Below are 14,347 nucleotides of genomic sequence, written 5' to 3'. Positions count from 1 at the left end.
CAACAAAGTTTACTAAAGTATATGTACTAAAATATAATATAGAATATTTTCATGTTTTTAATTTACACTTGTTTTAGTATGAAATGTTTCCTTAATGTAAACAAATGTTAAATGAATCTTTTGTAGGTACGGTTTTGAGTACCTAACTTTATAACACATGGATTTATGACGACGGAGATTAATAAATTAATAGCGATTAGTTTTCTAAATTAAATTCAATCTATAATATAAAAATGAGTCGCTGAATGTGTTGCTAAGCGCAAAACTCGAGAACGGTTGGACCGATTTCGCTAATTCTTTTTTTAAAATATTCCTTGAAGTACGAGGATGGTTCTTACGGAGAGAAAAATTCTAAAAAAAAAATTTTTAAATTTCCTGAAAAAGTCTAAAAACAACACTTTTCTATACTCCCATACAAAAGATTTGTGATAATACTTAAAAGTCAATTTGAACTTTAATACCATACGATAAAGTTTGTGTTAAGCGATACGAAGGAAAACGCTCAATCAAAAACAACAGTAAATGCTGCGTCAGGTTCCGACCAAGGCCCTGCAAGAAGAGGTTTGGGGCTATCAGCATGGGGTATTGTTATAGTTGTTGTTTCAATTGTCTTGGCAATTATGGGTATGTACTATTTCTCCATCTGCTATCCCATAATTTGTCAAAAGAACCGAAAGTATGATATGATGGGACTGACCTCTGTAGCCTAATAAAATGTCAAATGTTAGCTTAATATGATAAGACAATATAACTGAATATCAAATGCATATCTAAACATGGGATTATGTAAATTTTGTGTCTTTATAAGCAGAGAAAAGGTATTGATTATGTCAATAACTTGTGTAAAGAATTAACAGAGTGTATCTCTGTGTTAGTTATTATTGTTGGTTGTGAATATAATGATTGTAACAAAAGTTACGAGACCTAGGAAAAGACTGCAATGGACCAATTTTTATAAATTTATATTATTTAATGACTTAGAACAAAATATATTTAGGATTAGTACACATTTGAAACAGATGAATGAAAATAAGCGGTGCCATTATTGTCAATATTTCGAATATATCTCATTTTACTCTAATATAATAAAAGCAAAATGACGTGGTGCATATTGTATCAGACTTGTTTTTATTTTCTTTAGCTTAAGGATTAGTTGTATCTTCTTGTTTTATGAAGACACTGTCATAACAGCAAACTTAGAAACCCATTAATAAACTGATTTGTTGCTAGTGCAGTTTTTAAAACAAATAATATAAATACTTAAATTATACCATCGCTAGTATTTCTAGAAAACAAAAATTTTTTGTACTTAGAAAATACATTAAGTATCATTATTTTAAGTGAATTTGTTTAATATTAAATAATAAATATAAATGAAAATGAACATGGAAAATCATGTGATTTATACAATAAGAATATATTACATCTAGGTGTGCATGTGTTCCTTCCATTGTAATTTTGAGATTTAGAGCTTTAATTCATAAAATTCTTCAACTACTGTTCTACTTTCACCTGAATTATAATTAAGGAAATTGTGAACCTATTAGCATATTATATACATAATTATGTGCTGTGTGGCTACGGCACTAAAGAATTTAGCCACCCCCTCTCTTCCCGTGGGTGTCGTAAGAGGCGACTAAGGGATAACAAGGTTCCACAACCACTTTGGAACTTATGAAGCCGACCGATGGCGGGATAACCATCCAACTGCTGGCTTTGAAATACACAGGCCGAAGACGGGCAGCAGCGTCTTCGATGCGACAAAGCCAGTACTGCGGTCACCAACCCGCCTGCCCAGCGTGGTGACTATGGGCAAAACACACGAGTTCACGTTATTTTTGGCGTAAACTTGTGGAGGCCTATGTCCAGCAGTGGACTGTATGGGCTGTAATGATGATACGAAGTTCGCCGGGTCAGCTAGTTTTTTAACCGACTTCCAAAAAAGGAGGGGGTTCTCAATTCGACTGTATTTTTTTTTTTTTTTATGTATGTTACATCAGAAATTTTGACCGGATAGACCGATTTCGACAAATTTTATTTTAATCGAAAGGTTGTGTGTGCCGATTGGTCCCATTTAAATTTATTTGAGATCTAACAACTACTTTCCGAATTATATCTAATAATGCGTTTTTACTTGACGCTTTTTTCGTCGACCTACGTTGTATTATACCACATAACTTTCTACTGGGTGTACCGATTTTGATAATTTTTACTTTAATCGAAAGCTGATGTTTATCATGTGGTCACATATAAATTTTATCGAGATCTGATAACTACTTTTTGATTAATCTTTGATAACGCGTATTTACTTGACATTATTTTCGTCACCTTACGTTGTATTATACCTCATAACTTTTTACTGGGTGCACCGATTTTGACGTTTCTTATATAAATTAAAAGCTACTATTCGTCACGTGGTCCCATTCAAATTTAATTGAGATTTGATTAGTAATTTGTGAGTTATATCTAATATTGCGTATTTACTTGACGGTTTTTTCGTCACCCTACGTTGTATTATACGTTATATCTTTTTACTGGGTGCACTGATTTTGATCTTTTTTGTATAAATCAAAAGCTAATACTTGTCATGTCGTTCGTTTTAAATATGATTGAGATATAATGAGCAATTTTTGAGTAATCTTTGATGACACGTATTTACATGACGATGTTAAGACGACTGTGGTCATGTTCAATACTTTGCCACAACGCCATCTATCAAAATTTAATGAAATTACTTCGTTCACTATCGATCAAATTACAATATTCCACTAGAATAGAGAGTAGCAGTTTATTCGTTATAAATATATTTGAGCTTTTAATTTTTGAGTTATCGCTAATACTGGGTATTTACTTGGCTATTTTACGTCGACCAACGTTATATTAACCTCATTACTATTTTACTGGGTGGACCGATATCGATGATTCTTTTTTTAATCGATAGGTGGTGCTTGTCATGTGGTCCCATTTAAATATAATTGAGATTTGACTCGAACTTTTTGAAGCTATATCTGATATGGGGTATTTACTTGACTGTTTTTGGAGTTTTCTCCTTAAGAATCGATTTTCAAAAAATTGAACAGTAAAATCTACTGAACGAATGACCTTGTCAGAGATGGCGTTCAGAGGTTTTCTAATAAAGCAATTAGGTTCCGATAGATGGCGTTATTGGATTCATTTATTTACAATTTGATATAGTAATAATACATTTCTTAGACTAGTAAGCCTTTTTGCGCCTATTTAGACAGTTGATCTGAAGGGGTAAACTCCAGTCGTGCATCGGAGCTGTGTGAAAACATGAACATTACATATTTTTAATAAAAAAGACATAAACCGTAATTCAATATAAATCCGCTTCAACTAAAAAACCCGCCGTAATAAGCGATGTCAGCGCTTCGCGCGAATCGGAGACGGGCCTTTTATGAAATTTCTGCCTACAATCGCTAACAAAATGTTAGAAATAACAGTAGAACATTATATAATTCTACAATTTTATAATGTCGCGTTATATGGAATACGAACAAAGTATTACTATTTTTTCGTCGATCTACGTTGTATTACTCTTCGATGTAATTAAAGTCGGTTTTTTTTTTCGTTTGCGAGCAAACACAATTATTATAAAATCAAAAGAACAGAGTTTTAGGTAATTATAAATGAATAACTATTTTTTTAATTTTATCTTTCTCATGGTCTCTGTTCATGTTACCGGGACTGATTAATTGCAGAATTGATGGATCGATTTCAACAGAACTTTCACTGCAAAGTAGCTTGTAATTATAAAGTTCGGTATTTATTGTGTAGTTTAAAAAAAAGTGTTAATAAGTATATTTCGACTTCTTTAAATTAAAAAATATATATATATTATTATAAAACACGTTCGATTAATCCAAGACCCTTCAGTAACGACCTGTACCTAATTCTGCCAAAATAGGACAAAAGTAATATTTATTACTACGTACTAATTATTACCTACATAGTATAAAACAAAGTCGCTTTCCGCTGTCTGTATGCTTAGATCTTTAAAACTACGTAACGGATTTTGATGCGGTTTTCTTTAGTAAATAGAGTGATTCCGGAGAAAGGTTTATTTATATTTATGTATAATACATACAAAACATAGTAGAGGAATACTGATAGTTTTTGCAACCGTGCGAAGCCAGGGCGGGTCGCTAGTATTCTATAAAAGAAGAGTAGAAGCTTAATCCGTCACGTCAATGTGACGATTAGCCAGCGTACCTAAATAAAAATAAGTATAACGGTTATAATAATATCGGTATTGGCGATTTATTGAATAAGAGAAGTTAAAAAGTAGGTAGGTACTTAGGTACAGTTGAAATTTTTTTTTACAAAGAATTGGGAATATTGATCTAATGTCACATATGGCTTCTGCCTGTAGTATCCCACAACTAGGCATAGTTCCATCAGGTGGACAATAAATACTACAGGTATCAAACTTACGACATCCTCAATCTTCCTCAGAGACAAGCATACCAATCTTGGCAGAACGACTGGGATAAGACCAACAAAATAAAAGGAAGGTTTTATGCCTCATTCCAACCCATTATTCCAAGAAAACCATGGTTTTCAAAGTTCAAAAAATTGAATAAAAAATCTGTCTCTATTTTATGTAGAATTCGTTTAGGCCATTGCTGTAACCTGTACACCTGTATGGCCAATACAAATGTTTGTTATGTGCGGGGATCGAACTCGCAACCGCCAGCGCAACAGGTACAATCAATGGCTGTAACCGTTGCGCCAACGCGGCGTCTAATAATTTATAAAACATAATAAATTAAAAATATAAACGTTTATTTAAAAATTACGTGCGCCCGATGATAGAAATTCTTACCTACTGTACTGTAATAATAACAAGTAATTTATTTATAACTAAGCATATACTTACTTCGTATCGTGGGTGTCGTATGAGGCGACTAAGGGATAACACACTTCCACTACTTGGAACTTAAAAAGCCGATGGCGGCATAACCATCCAACTGCTGGCTTTGAAATACACAGGCTGAAGACGGGCAGCAGCGTCTTTGGTGCGACAAAGCCAACCCTGCGGTCACCAACCTGCCTGCCCTGCGTGGTGACTATGGGCAAAACAAACGAGTTCGCGCCATTCTTGGCGTGAACTTGTGGAGGCCTATGTCCAGTAAACTGCGACAGGCTGCTGTGATAATGATGATATACCTACTTACTTTTATTGTACTTACTTTTACAGCAACTTCTAAGATATAAGTATCTTATAATTTAAGTAATCAGATAATATGTAGGTTAGGTGTTCGATTTATTGTGAATTGTTTTTCGTGTTTACCATTTTTCCGTTCATAGATAAAATAATTTTTAACAAAAAAAAACCGACTTCAAAAAGGAAACTAAAAAGTGAAAAATAAATTTACTTAGTACAAAGTAATTCGTATTTTGATTTAGTTAATCAGAAATGATTAAATAAATATTTTATAATAACAATAGTTTTATAGTAAAACAATAACTACTCTAGTATCTACTCGTAAGTTATACTCAGTTTTATTTCATAATTTGTTTCATTGACTATTAGGTTGAATACTGTTATTATTCTGTTATTGTTTTGACATATCTAATAATATTTTTTGTACTTGTTTGTTGTGTGTGTGTGTGTTGTTTGTATTTGTTATTGTAGCCAGGTTGTTGTAGTATTTACTTGGCACCAACTTCAAATTATAAAATATTTGTAGTCTTTCGACTATTTTGGAAGCTCCTTTTCTATATTTGCAGGGCGCGGGCGTAGGTTATACTCGCACTCTTTACAATATTATGTAGGTAGTACTTAAAAAGATTATAACGAAATTGTAACGTCCACCGAACACGTGTCTATCGTGTGGCGGAGGGAGTAACTCAGAGCAGTGCCTAGGACTTGCGACCCAGGTGTAGGTTTAAGGAGGTCTCCTTTGAGATACGTATCAACGCTCACCTTCACTGCTCGAGTTATCCGCCATAATATGTAACAATTAATTCGTATGCACAAATTAATTATCGAATGAGTCTAGGTTAAGCTACTAGCAGGATACAACAAATGTATCGTGCCAAGCCAGAGCCAAGACTGCCTTAGCGGCGGTTGCACTATTCGTTTTATACACGTCAGAATAACTCGAGTAATATAATAAATGAGGGTAGATGACTATCGAACGATGTGCTAGGTGGCGCGATCGTTGCATCTGTTGTTTATAAATTCCTTTCTAATTGCGTACGACAGTGCTATTGCTGACATATTTATTAAATCATTTCTGATTAACTAAATCAAAATACGAATTACTTTGTACTAAGTAAATTTATTTTTCACTTTTTAGTTTCCTTTTTGAAGTCGGTTTTTTTTTGTTAAAAATTATTTTATTTTACAATTTTTAGTGATGGGTAGACCTAACAAGGATGCTTTTTCTTTTATGTCGGGGGTTCGGAAACATACACAATACACAAGCACAAACACCCAGATCATGACAAACATCTATATGGCCAATACAAATGTCTGTCGTTGCGCGGAAATTGAACCCACTAACGCCAGCGCAACAGCCGGTGCTGTGACCGCTGCGCTAACGCGTCGACATACTATGAGTAAAGTTCGCTATCAGGTGTACGTAATAACAACCGGGACTGACAGCCTAGCGTGTTCTCTAGGTAGGTTGGGGGAACCACAAGGATTAACAACTAGACCGAAAATAAATATTTGTATAAACATAAATATCCACTCCGAGCAGGAATAGAACCGGCGACCGTCGGTGTTTAGGCGCCGCTGACACGGCACATGCACCATTATATCAAAGCGGTCGTCAAACAGCAAAAGTTAACTGCTGTAAATTGTTGAGAAATTCCCTCGAGTGTTTATGGGCTCCATCATCAAACCTGGTCCTGCGACACAGATGATCACACAGCAGGTAATTGCTATAAATCGTTGAAAAGTTCCCTCGACTATCTTTCGTCTCCATCATCAGACTTTAATGGCACTTGTAACTCATATAGGTGCAAAGTTCTCATCAATAGAAACGAATTAAGTTCAAACAGCAGGTAATTGCTATAAGTCGTTGAAGAGTTCCCTCGACTATCTTTCGTCTCCATCATCAGACTGAAATGGCACTTAGAACTCATACATATGCAAAGTTCTCATCAATAGAAACGAATTAAGTTCAAACCGCAGGTAATTGCTATAAATCGTTAAAGAGTTCCCTCTACTATCTTTTGTCTCCATCATCAGACTGTAATGGCACTTATAACTCATACAAGTGCAAAGTTTTCATCAATAGAAACGAATTAAGTTCAAAAACCGGGTAATTGCTATAAATTGTTGAAGAGTTCCCTCGACTATCTTTCTTCTCCATCATCAGATCGACTCCAGACCTTTATTAAATAGTAGTGCTTTATAGTACTTAATGAAAACACGATTAAATTGACTAGTCACCCTTACAATTTTTGAAAGTTTCCCTAGATTTCTATGGGATCCCATCATCAGATCCTGGTTTCCTTATCATGGTACCAAACTATGGATATCTCCTTTCCAATAAAAAAAGAATTATCAAAATCGGTTCATAAACGAAGAAGTTATCTCCGAACATACATAAAAAATATATATATATATATACGGTCGAATTGAGTAACCTCCTTCTTTTTTTGAAGTCGGTTAATAACCTCCTTCTTTTTTTGAAGTCGGTTAAAAATCATAGAAAATCGTTCATGGTGACCAACATGTTTGGATAGAAACCCAGTTACATTAAAATATAAATAAAATCATCACAGCAAGCTCCTTAAAAAGATTTATTTTTAGGTTTAATTAAGTGATATTGGACGCCGCGTTGGCGCAACGGTTACAGCCATGGATTGTATCCGTTGCGCTGGCGGTTGCGGGTTCGATCCCCGCAGATGACAAACATTTGTATTGGCCATACAGATGTTTGCTGTGGTCTGGGCGTTTGTTCTTTTGTATTGTGTGTGACACAGTAATCCTACTGGGGGCCGTTGAGTGTGAAGCGTTTCACTATTTATTATTATTATTATAGATCCATCCATCCATCCATCAGCCCTTACAAGTCCACTACTAGACGTAGGCCTCCCCTAATGCTCGCCACTCCATTCGGTTTTGTGCCCTTTGAATCCAGCGGCTTCTCGTTGTTTTCCTTAGGTTGTCAGTCCACCTGGTTGGAGTGCGGCCTGTGCTTCTTTTGCTGAGATGTGGTCGCCATTCGAAAACCTTTCTTCCCCATCGGTTGTCGGTTCTTTTAACAATATGGCCCAACACGTTTTAGGTCTTGCATCACATCGATGCTCGAAGTTCCCAGAATTAACACCAACTTCCTACTTAATTCATTCACAACACGCGCTGCAACACTTTGGAATCGTTTACTGAGAGTGATCCAAGAAAGTCTTTCAATTTATGCTTTCAAGGACAAACTAAGGAATCATTTTCTCTTCGAAGCAATGAACCTCTTATAATTGTAACAGAACTTATGGCTGGACTAGGTAATATATTATAGGTACATACTCGTACATATGGACTCACATATAGATTTATGAAATTTGATTAATAGGTACAATTATTATAGTGACTATAAAAGTGGTAGGTATATACATATATTTAAACATATACAGATACACTAATATAGTTGTTTTAAATAAAAAAAATCATTCATTTCTATAAAAAAATATACTTTTATATAAGTTTTCTTCAATGTATACTATGCGTGTAAGTGACTTGTGAGTTATGGTTATCCATTTAAAATATTAATAACCCGTATATGCGTCATTACATTTGGTAAAAATGTTAAATGTGTATAAAATTTCCTATTATATATACCTATCAAACATTCGATTTAATGGGGAACGGATACCTGCATTCGTACGACATCGTGTTAGGTAGGCTTTTCTCATATTTAATGTGTAATGGATTCCAGATAGCAACGGCGTATTCAAGTTGTGGCCTTATTAAGGACTTAAAAAGATACACGAGTGTGGATGGATGTCTGAATTCAGTAGAGGACCGCATGAATAAGTTGTACATTTGAAAGGCTTTACTACTTATGTTATATATGTGAGTGTCTGCTGAACCCTTTGCTTTTGAGAAATAAATAAAATAAAAAGGGGACGACAAAGTTCTTGTTAAGCAGGAAGTAAAAAAAAGAGGAAGTGTTTCCCAGGATGCAGCAGTAAAAGACGTTCAACTAGACAAAGTTGACCAGTGGCTGGCTTTTGTGATAAAAGTAAAGGCGTAACATGCCTATTCGTACTAATTTTACCCAAACAAAATGTAAAGATTAAATCTGTAACTTCATTACAATAAGAAAAACATTGTTTTAGAAAATATCACAATAAACATGTTAAAATAGTTCTCTTTACAAAATCTGATTGTTCTAAGTTTTATATAAAACCATACTGAATAAATATCTACTTACATACAAACTTTTCACTTGGAGTGCATAGTGTAGGCCGCATCCTACAGAGACAAAATGGAGAATTTTACGGGCTGAACATTCTATATTTTTTATTATTTTACCAGTAATACCAATACCATAAAATTTCACGTACATTTTTTTTCAACTAAATATAAAATATCATGCATGCAGGGTTGAGACTTTTCAGTGTCTTTTAAGGATAGAGAATTAAAAGAGAATAAAAAAGCATTCTTTTTTATTGAAAATGTAAGTTTAGAAATAAATAATTTTAATCAACCTCTTGCTACAATCATTACAAATGATCTCAAGCTTATATAATTTTATTTTTGTTTTGCTTAAATGACGACTGCTTTATCATTATCATATAAATCAAAGCTACACACAACTTTTTATCAAACTTGTGTCCTTCCATTTAATTTCGATATCAGAATCAATATTGTAATCTAAATAATATGCAACTTAACTGAACTAAGGTTTCATAAAAAAAAATTATAAAATTAATTATAAAATAATTATCTATACAACTAAATAAAATTGGAGTGTCTGTTTGTAATATTAAAATAACCGCCTTTTACTAAATGCATATGGGTGGGACTAATCTCTGAAACGGCTGGACCGATTTTAACGGGAATTTCACTGGCAGATAGCTGAGGTAGTAAGGAGTAACTTAGGGTACTTTTATTCTAGAAATTTATCTATTTTACTAACTGCTGCCCGCGACGTAGTCTGCGTGAACGCTATGCGGCTCCAAATATACCTACGATTATACCTTTTAAAATAACATTCATTTACCAGTTTCTTCTTTACATTTCATATCTACAGAAAAATCTCATAGATGGCGCTGCTTTAAAATTGTCTTGTCTACTTATATTCATTTAATTATGTTTATCGGCTTAATTACTTATATTGCGTGATTTTTATAGTGTGAAGCTAGCTCATATATCATGGTTATTAATATAATAACAACAACATTCAAATATGCGTCATTAGATTACACGTTGTTACAGAATGCGTTGAGAAAATAAATACCCCAAGTATTCTTTTAAAAAAATATTCAATGTAGAGTTTTGACTTTTCTACCATTTTATTATATGTATAGATAACTCAGCGAACTGAACAATAACTTTTTTGTTAAATTTTACGCGGACGAATTCGCGAGCACAGCTAGCTATTTATAAAATTACCATTGTGTACAATTATGTTAGTGTCAAGTCAATGACAGAGTCACTTGAGTTTCACATTCAAGTTGTTATTTATAGCCAATTTATTCATGTTTAACATTTTTTTTTCAAATTTTCCGATTTTGACTTGCTTCTGCTTAATTTTTTTCATTAATAATTTCTACTGAGTTATGGTTCTTCTTAGTTGGAGGGACATGGAGCGAGAGGCACAGGACAGGAGCGGATGGAGACGTCTCACGAGGGCCCTTTGTACCACTGGGGTACCATAGGACAGCAACAACAACTGAGTTATGGTGCCATGCAGTGCCGGTTTTAGTACTATCAGCGCCCTGGGCAAGATTTCAAGGGCGACCTCTGATTGCAATTCAATCATATATTTAAAAAAGCAATGGATATAATTACATCACAGTTCAGTAAAAGTTATAAATTTCTCGTCGTCGTTTTCAGAAATTTCATTTTTGTTTGACATTATCCAGTATTCATTCAACAGTTATCTGATCTACCTACCTATCAGTCAGAGCCTGTGGCGCCCCCTTATATCCAGCGTCCTGGGCGTTCGCCTCTATATGGCCCTAAACGTAAGAACGCTAGTTTAATTACACATATAAACAAGCTACATATTATACTCTAAGGGTCCAGATGGTCAATATTACTTATTTGCTCTTCTTTTTCTCATGTTGTTTTGCTGCCTTTTTTTTCATAATCTGTATTCTTTTATCGGCTGATATTATATTTATATTTGGTGTAACAACTTTATGAGGTGGAGATGATGATGAGCTGCTAGAAGATATCTTGACTGGTGTTGTTGATCCAGAGATATGAGTAGGCGACTTAGATGAAGATGATGTGGTAGTAAATCCCGTAGTAAATCCTTGAGAAGTTAGACAAGAAGCGCATTGCCAGCCAGATGCCATATCGTTGTCACTTATTACAGGTTTATGGCAATCCTGGAAACAAAGTGTGTTTTACATATTTATTGTGTTTAATTCAATTTTTTTTTAAAAATAACCTCATGTTTTTACAAACATATAATTTGTATTTTTTGATAACATAACTTTAAAATATCCTTTAAAAGGGGTACGTACATACATATAAAATAGATTTGAAATTACAAGGACGGGGAATAGATGGAGGAAGTAGGTCATAGAGAGAAGAATGATTAATGCTATCCAAGTTGAATATGTTGATCCTCCTCTTCATCTTCAAAGACAATACTTATCTGATAGATTCCTTTTTAAAAACTTTCAATCCCGCTATCACCCACTTATTAGTGAACTCCATTCTCTTTCCCAACTCTTCTCTTCCTCTAATTATTGGTTGCACAAAGATACCCCATGCTCTTAATTAGCTACCAAAAACTGACTAGTCTCCCTTGCCCTATTCTCCAATGCGGACTTAATCCCCTTTTTGAGACTCCTTTTGAATCCGTTTATATTGTATTGTCTTTGAAGATGAAGAGGAGGATCAACATATTCAAATTGGATAGCATTAATCATTCTTCTCTCTATGACCTACTTCCCCCAGATGGTATAGATATTCCCCGTCCTTGTAATTTCAAATCTATTTTATCATATGTACATACATCTTTTATTGATATTTTATGTTCATATATATCAACTAACAACATTAAATTGTAATATGATGTCCATCTAATAAATTAACAATTTTGTGTTTATGTTTGTTTTAGGTAATTCAACAGTAAAAGCCTACCATTATTAATATCGTATAAATATTTGACACTTGTACTCTCATGACACTGGTATTCTTAGCAGAGCATTTACCCTACACATAAAACCATAGACTCACTCTGACATTCGCAAATCCTCACGGAAGCCATTATACAAGAAGAAGAAGAAATATCCTTTCTGTATAGATATTGAAATGAATTTATTATTATAAGATAATATATCAAAGGTCTAAACATACCTGATGGTACAATGCATGGCAAGCATCACACTCCACCAAGCGATTTCCTGCTTGCACTGCAATTTGTCGACAAACCACACAAGTCAAATCTTCTTGTAAGAGATCAAAAGCAAGTTCACCATCCATAACTGAACCATCATCGTTTTCTCTCTCTGGAATCTGAATTTGTTGAGGACTCTGTTGAGGTATTGTAACCGTTTTTGTAATATTTGAATTTTTGTCACTCTTATGCTTAGATCGCGATGGTGATTCTAGCTTTTCTTCAATAAGATATTTCTTTGGTAAAACATTTCCAAGAGTTTTTGAATTGCCATAGGTTTGACGAATCATATCATCAAGAGTTAAACGTAACTGCTCTGTTGAGTCAGGCGCACTAGAATGTAAATACTTTAAGCATAACTTAATAGATGGATCAAAATCAATTGACGACATGTTAGTAAGTGACAATAGTAGTTTGTCTAACTATAATTTTTTGTGACACGTTAGTTTTTCTTATGATAAATTGAAGATTCGGCACTAAAGCGTTTGTTTGTTTAATATTGGAATGGAGATAATTTTAGTTGCGTAGAAAATAAATTGTCAAGTAGTCGGATGATCTACAAAAAAAATTATTAACTTTAATATTTGTTTAAGCTTCTTGAATCTTGACTTTTATCAAACAATTTTGACAGTTCGCAATACGGATAGGGATACGAAAAGAGTATCGATACTTTGTGGTATCGAGTACATTTCCATTCGATACCGATACTTTCGTACTCGTTGCTTTGCATTCGATACTTTTACTCTACTAAAAACTTTTAAACTTACTATCGAGAGTTTTAAATGGGTATTATTACCACAGACATATAAGAGGAATATGTCTGTGCTTATTACACTTTTTTTTTCGTCGTCGACTAAAATTTAAAAACAGTTCTTCAGTATTTATACGATAATTTAAACCGACGACCTTTTTTTGTAAGTCGAAGTATCAATACTTCTAGTTCTAGGTATCAAGCACTTTTGTGTTTGTACTCGATACCTAGAAGCATCAATACTTTTATGAGTACGATACTTTTTTTCGATACTACCTCCTGAGTACACAATACGTTGTATTCGGTACCGTGTCTCTAAATACGGATGAGCTAGGGATAGGTGGTAATGCTAACCTAAGTTAATTAACGCATTCGCTCCTCGATTATTACCCTAATAGCGCTCAGTAACGATGAACAATTATATAGTACAAAATATGAAATATTTACACATATTCAAACATATACATAACGTTTCAGCGTTTACGGTGCGACAAAGCCAGCCCTGCGGTCACCAAAACGCCTACCCAGCGTGGTGACTATAGGTGAAATATATGAGTTCACGCCATTTTTAGCGCGAACTTGTGGAGGCCTATTTCCAGCAGTGGACTGTGATAGGCTGATGTGTGTTAATTTAGCTGCTGAAAAAGAAAACTAATTTAGCTGCTTTTCGGCGCCTCAGTGCTTAGTCAAATTATAGGTCACAAATCAACTTTAAGACAGAAATCGCATAAAACTATTTTATTTAGTAATGTGTGAACGTGACTATAAATATCTACCAAATAAATATTTATTAATTCAAATTAATGGTTATTATATTAGTTCTAGCCGCGTTGGCACAACGGTTACAGCTATGGAATGTACCTGTTACGTCGGCGATTGCGAGTTCGATCCCCGCACATGATAAACATTTGTATTGGCCATACAGGTGTATGTCGTGGTCTGGGTGTTTGTGCAGTCCTTGTGGGTCTCCCCACCGTGCCGCGGAAAGCACGTCAAGCCGTCGTTTCCAGTTGTTATCATGTACACCTGATAACGA

General features: G+C 34.3%; 1 protein-coding gene across 1 annotated transcript; it reads right to left on the bottom strand.

The window, feature by feature from the left end:
• Positions 1-10,711: 10,711 nt before the first annotated feature.
• LOC123654614 (integrator complex subunit 12) lies at positions 10,712-13,186 on the bottom strand. The gene is made up of 2 exons (XM_045590509.1): positions 12,521-13,186; positions 10,712-11,541 (listed from the first exon to the last, which is right to left on the bottom strand). Exons 1-2 carry the CDS (start codon positions 12,950-12,952, stop codon positions 11,248-11,250), a joined length of 726 nt encoding a protein of 241 aa, XP_045446465.1. The 5' UTR covers positions 12,953-13,186; the 3' UTR covers positions 10,712-11,247.
• Positions 13,187-14,347: the final 1,161 nt, after the last annotated feature.

The sequence above is a fragment of the Melitaea cinxia genome, chromosome 6 (assembly GCF_905220565.1).
Source record: "Melitaea cinxia chromosome 6, ilMelCinx1.1, whole genome shotgun sequence".
NCBI lineage: Eukaryota > Metazoa > Arthropoda > Insecta > Lepidoptera > Nymphalidae > Melitaea > Melitaea cinxia.
This window is presented reverse-complemented; position numbering and strand designations above follow the sequence as displayed.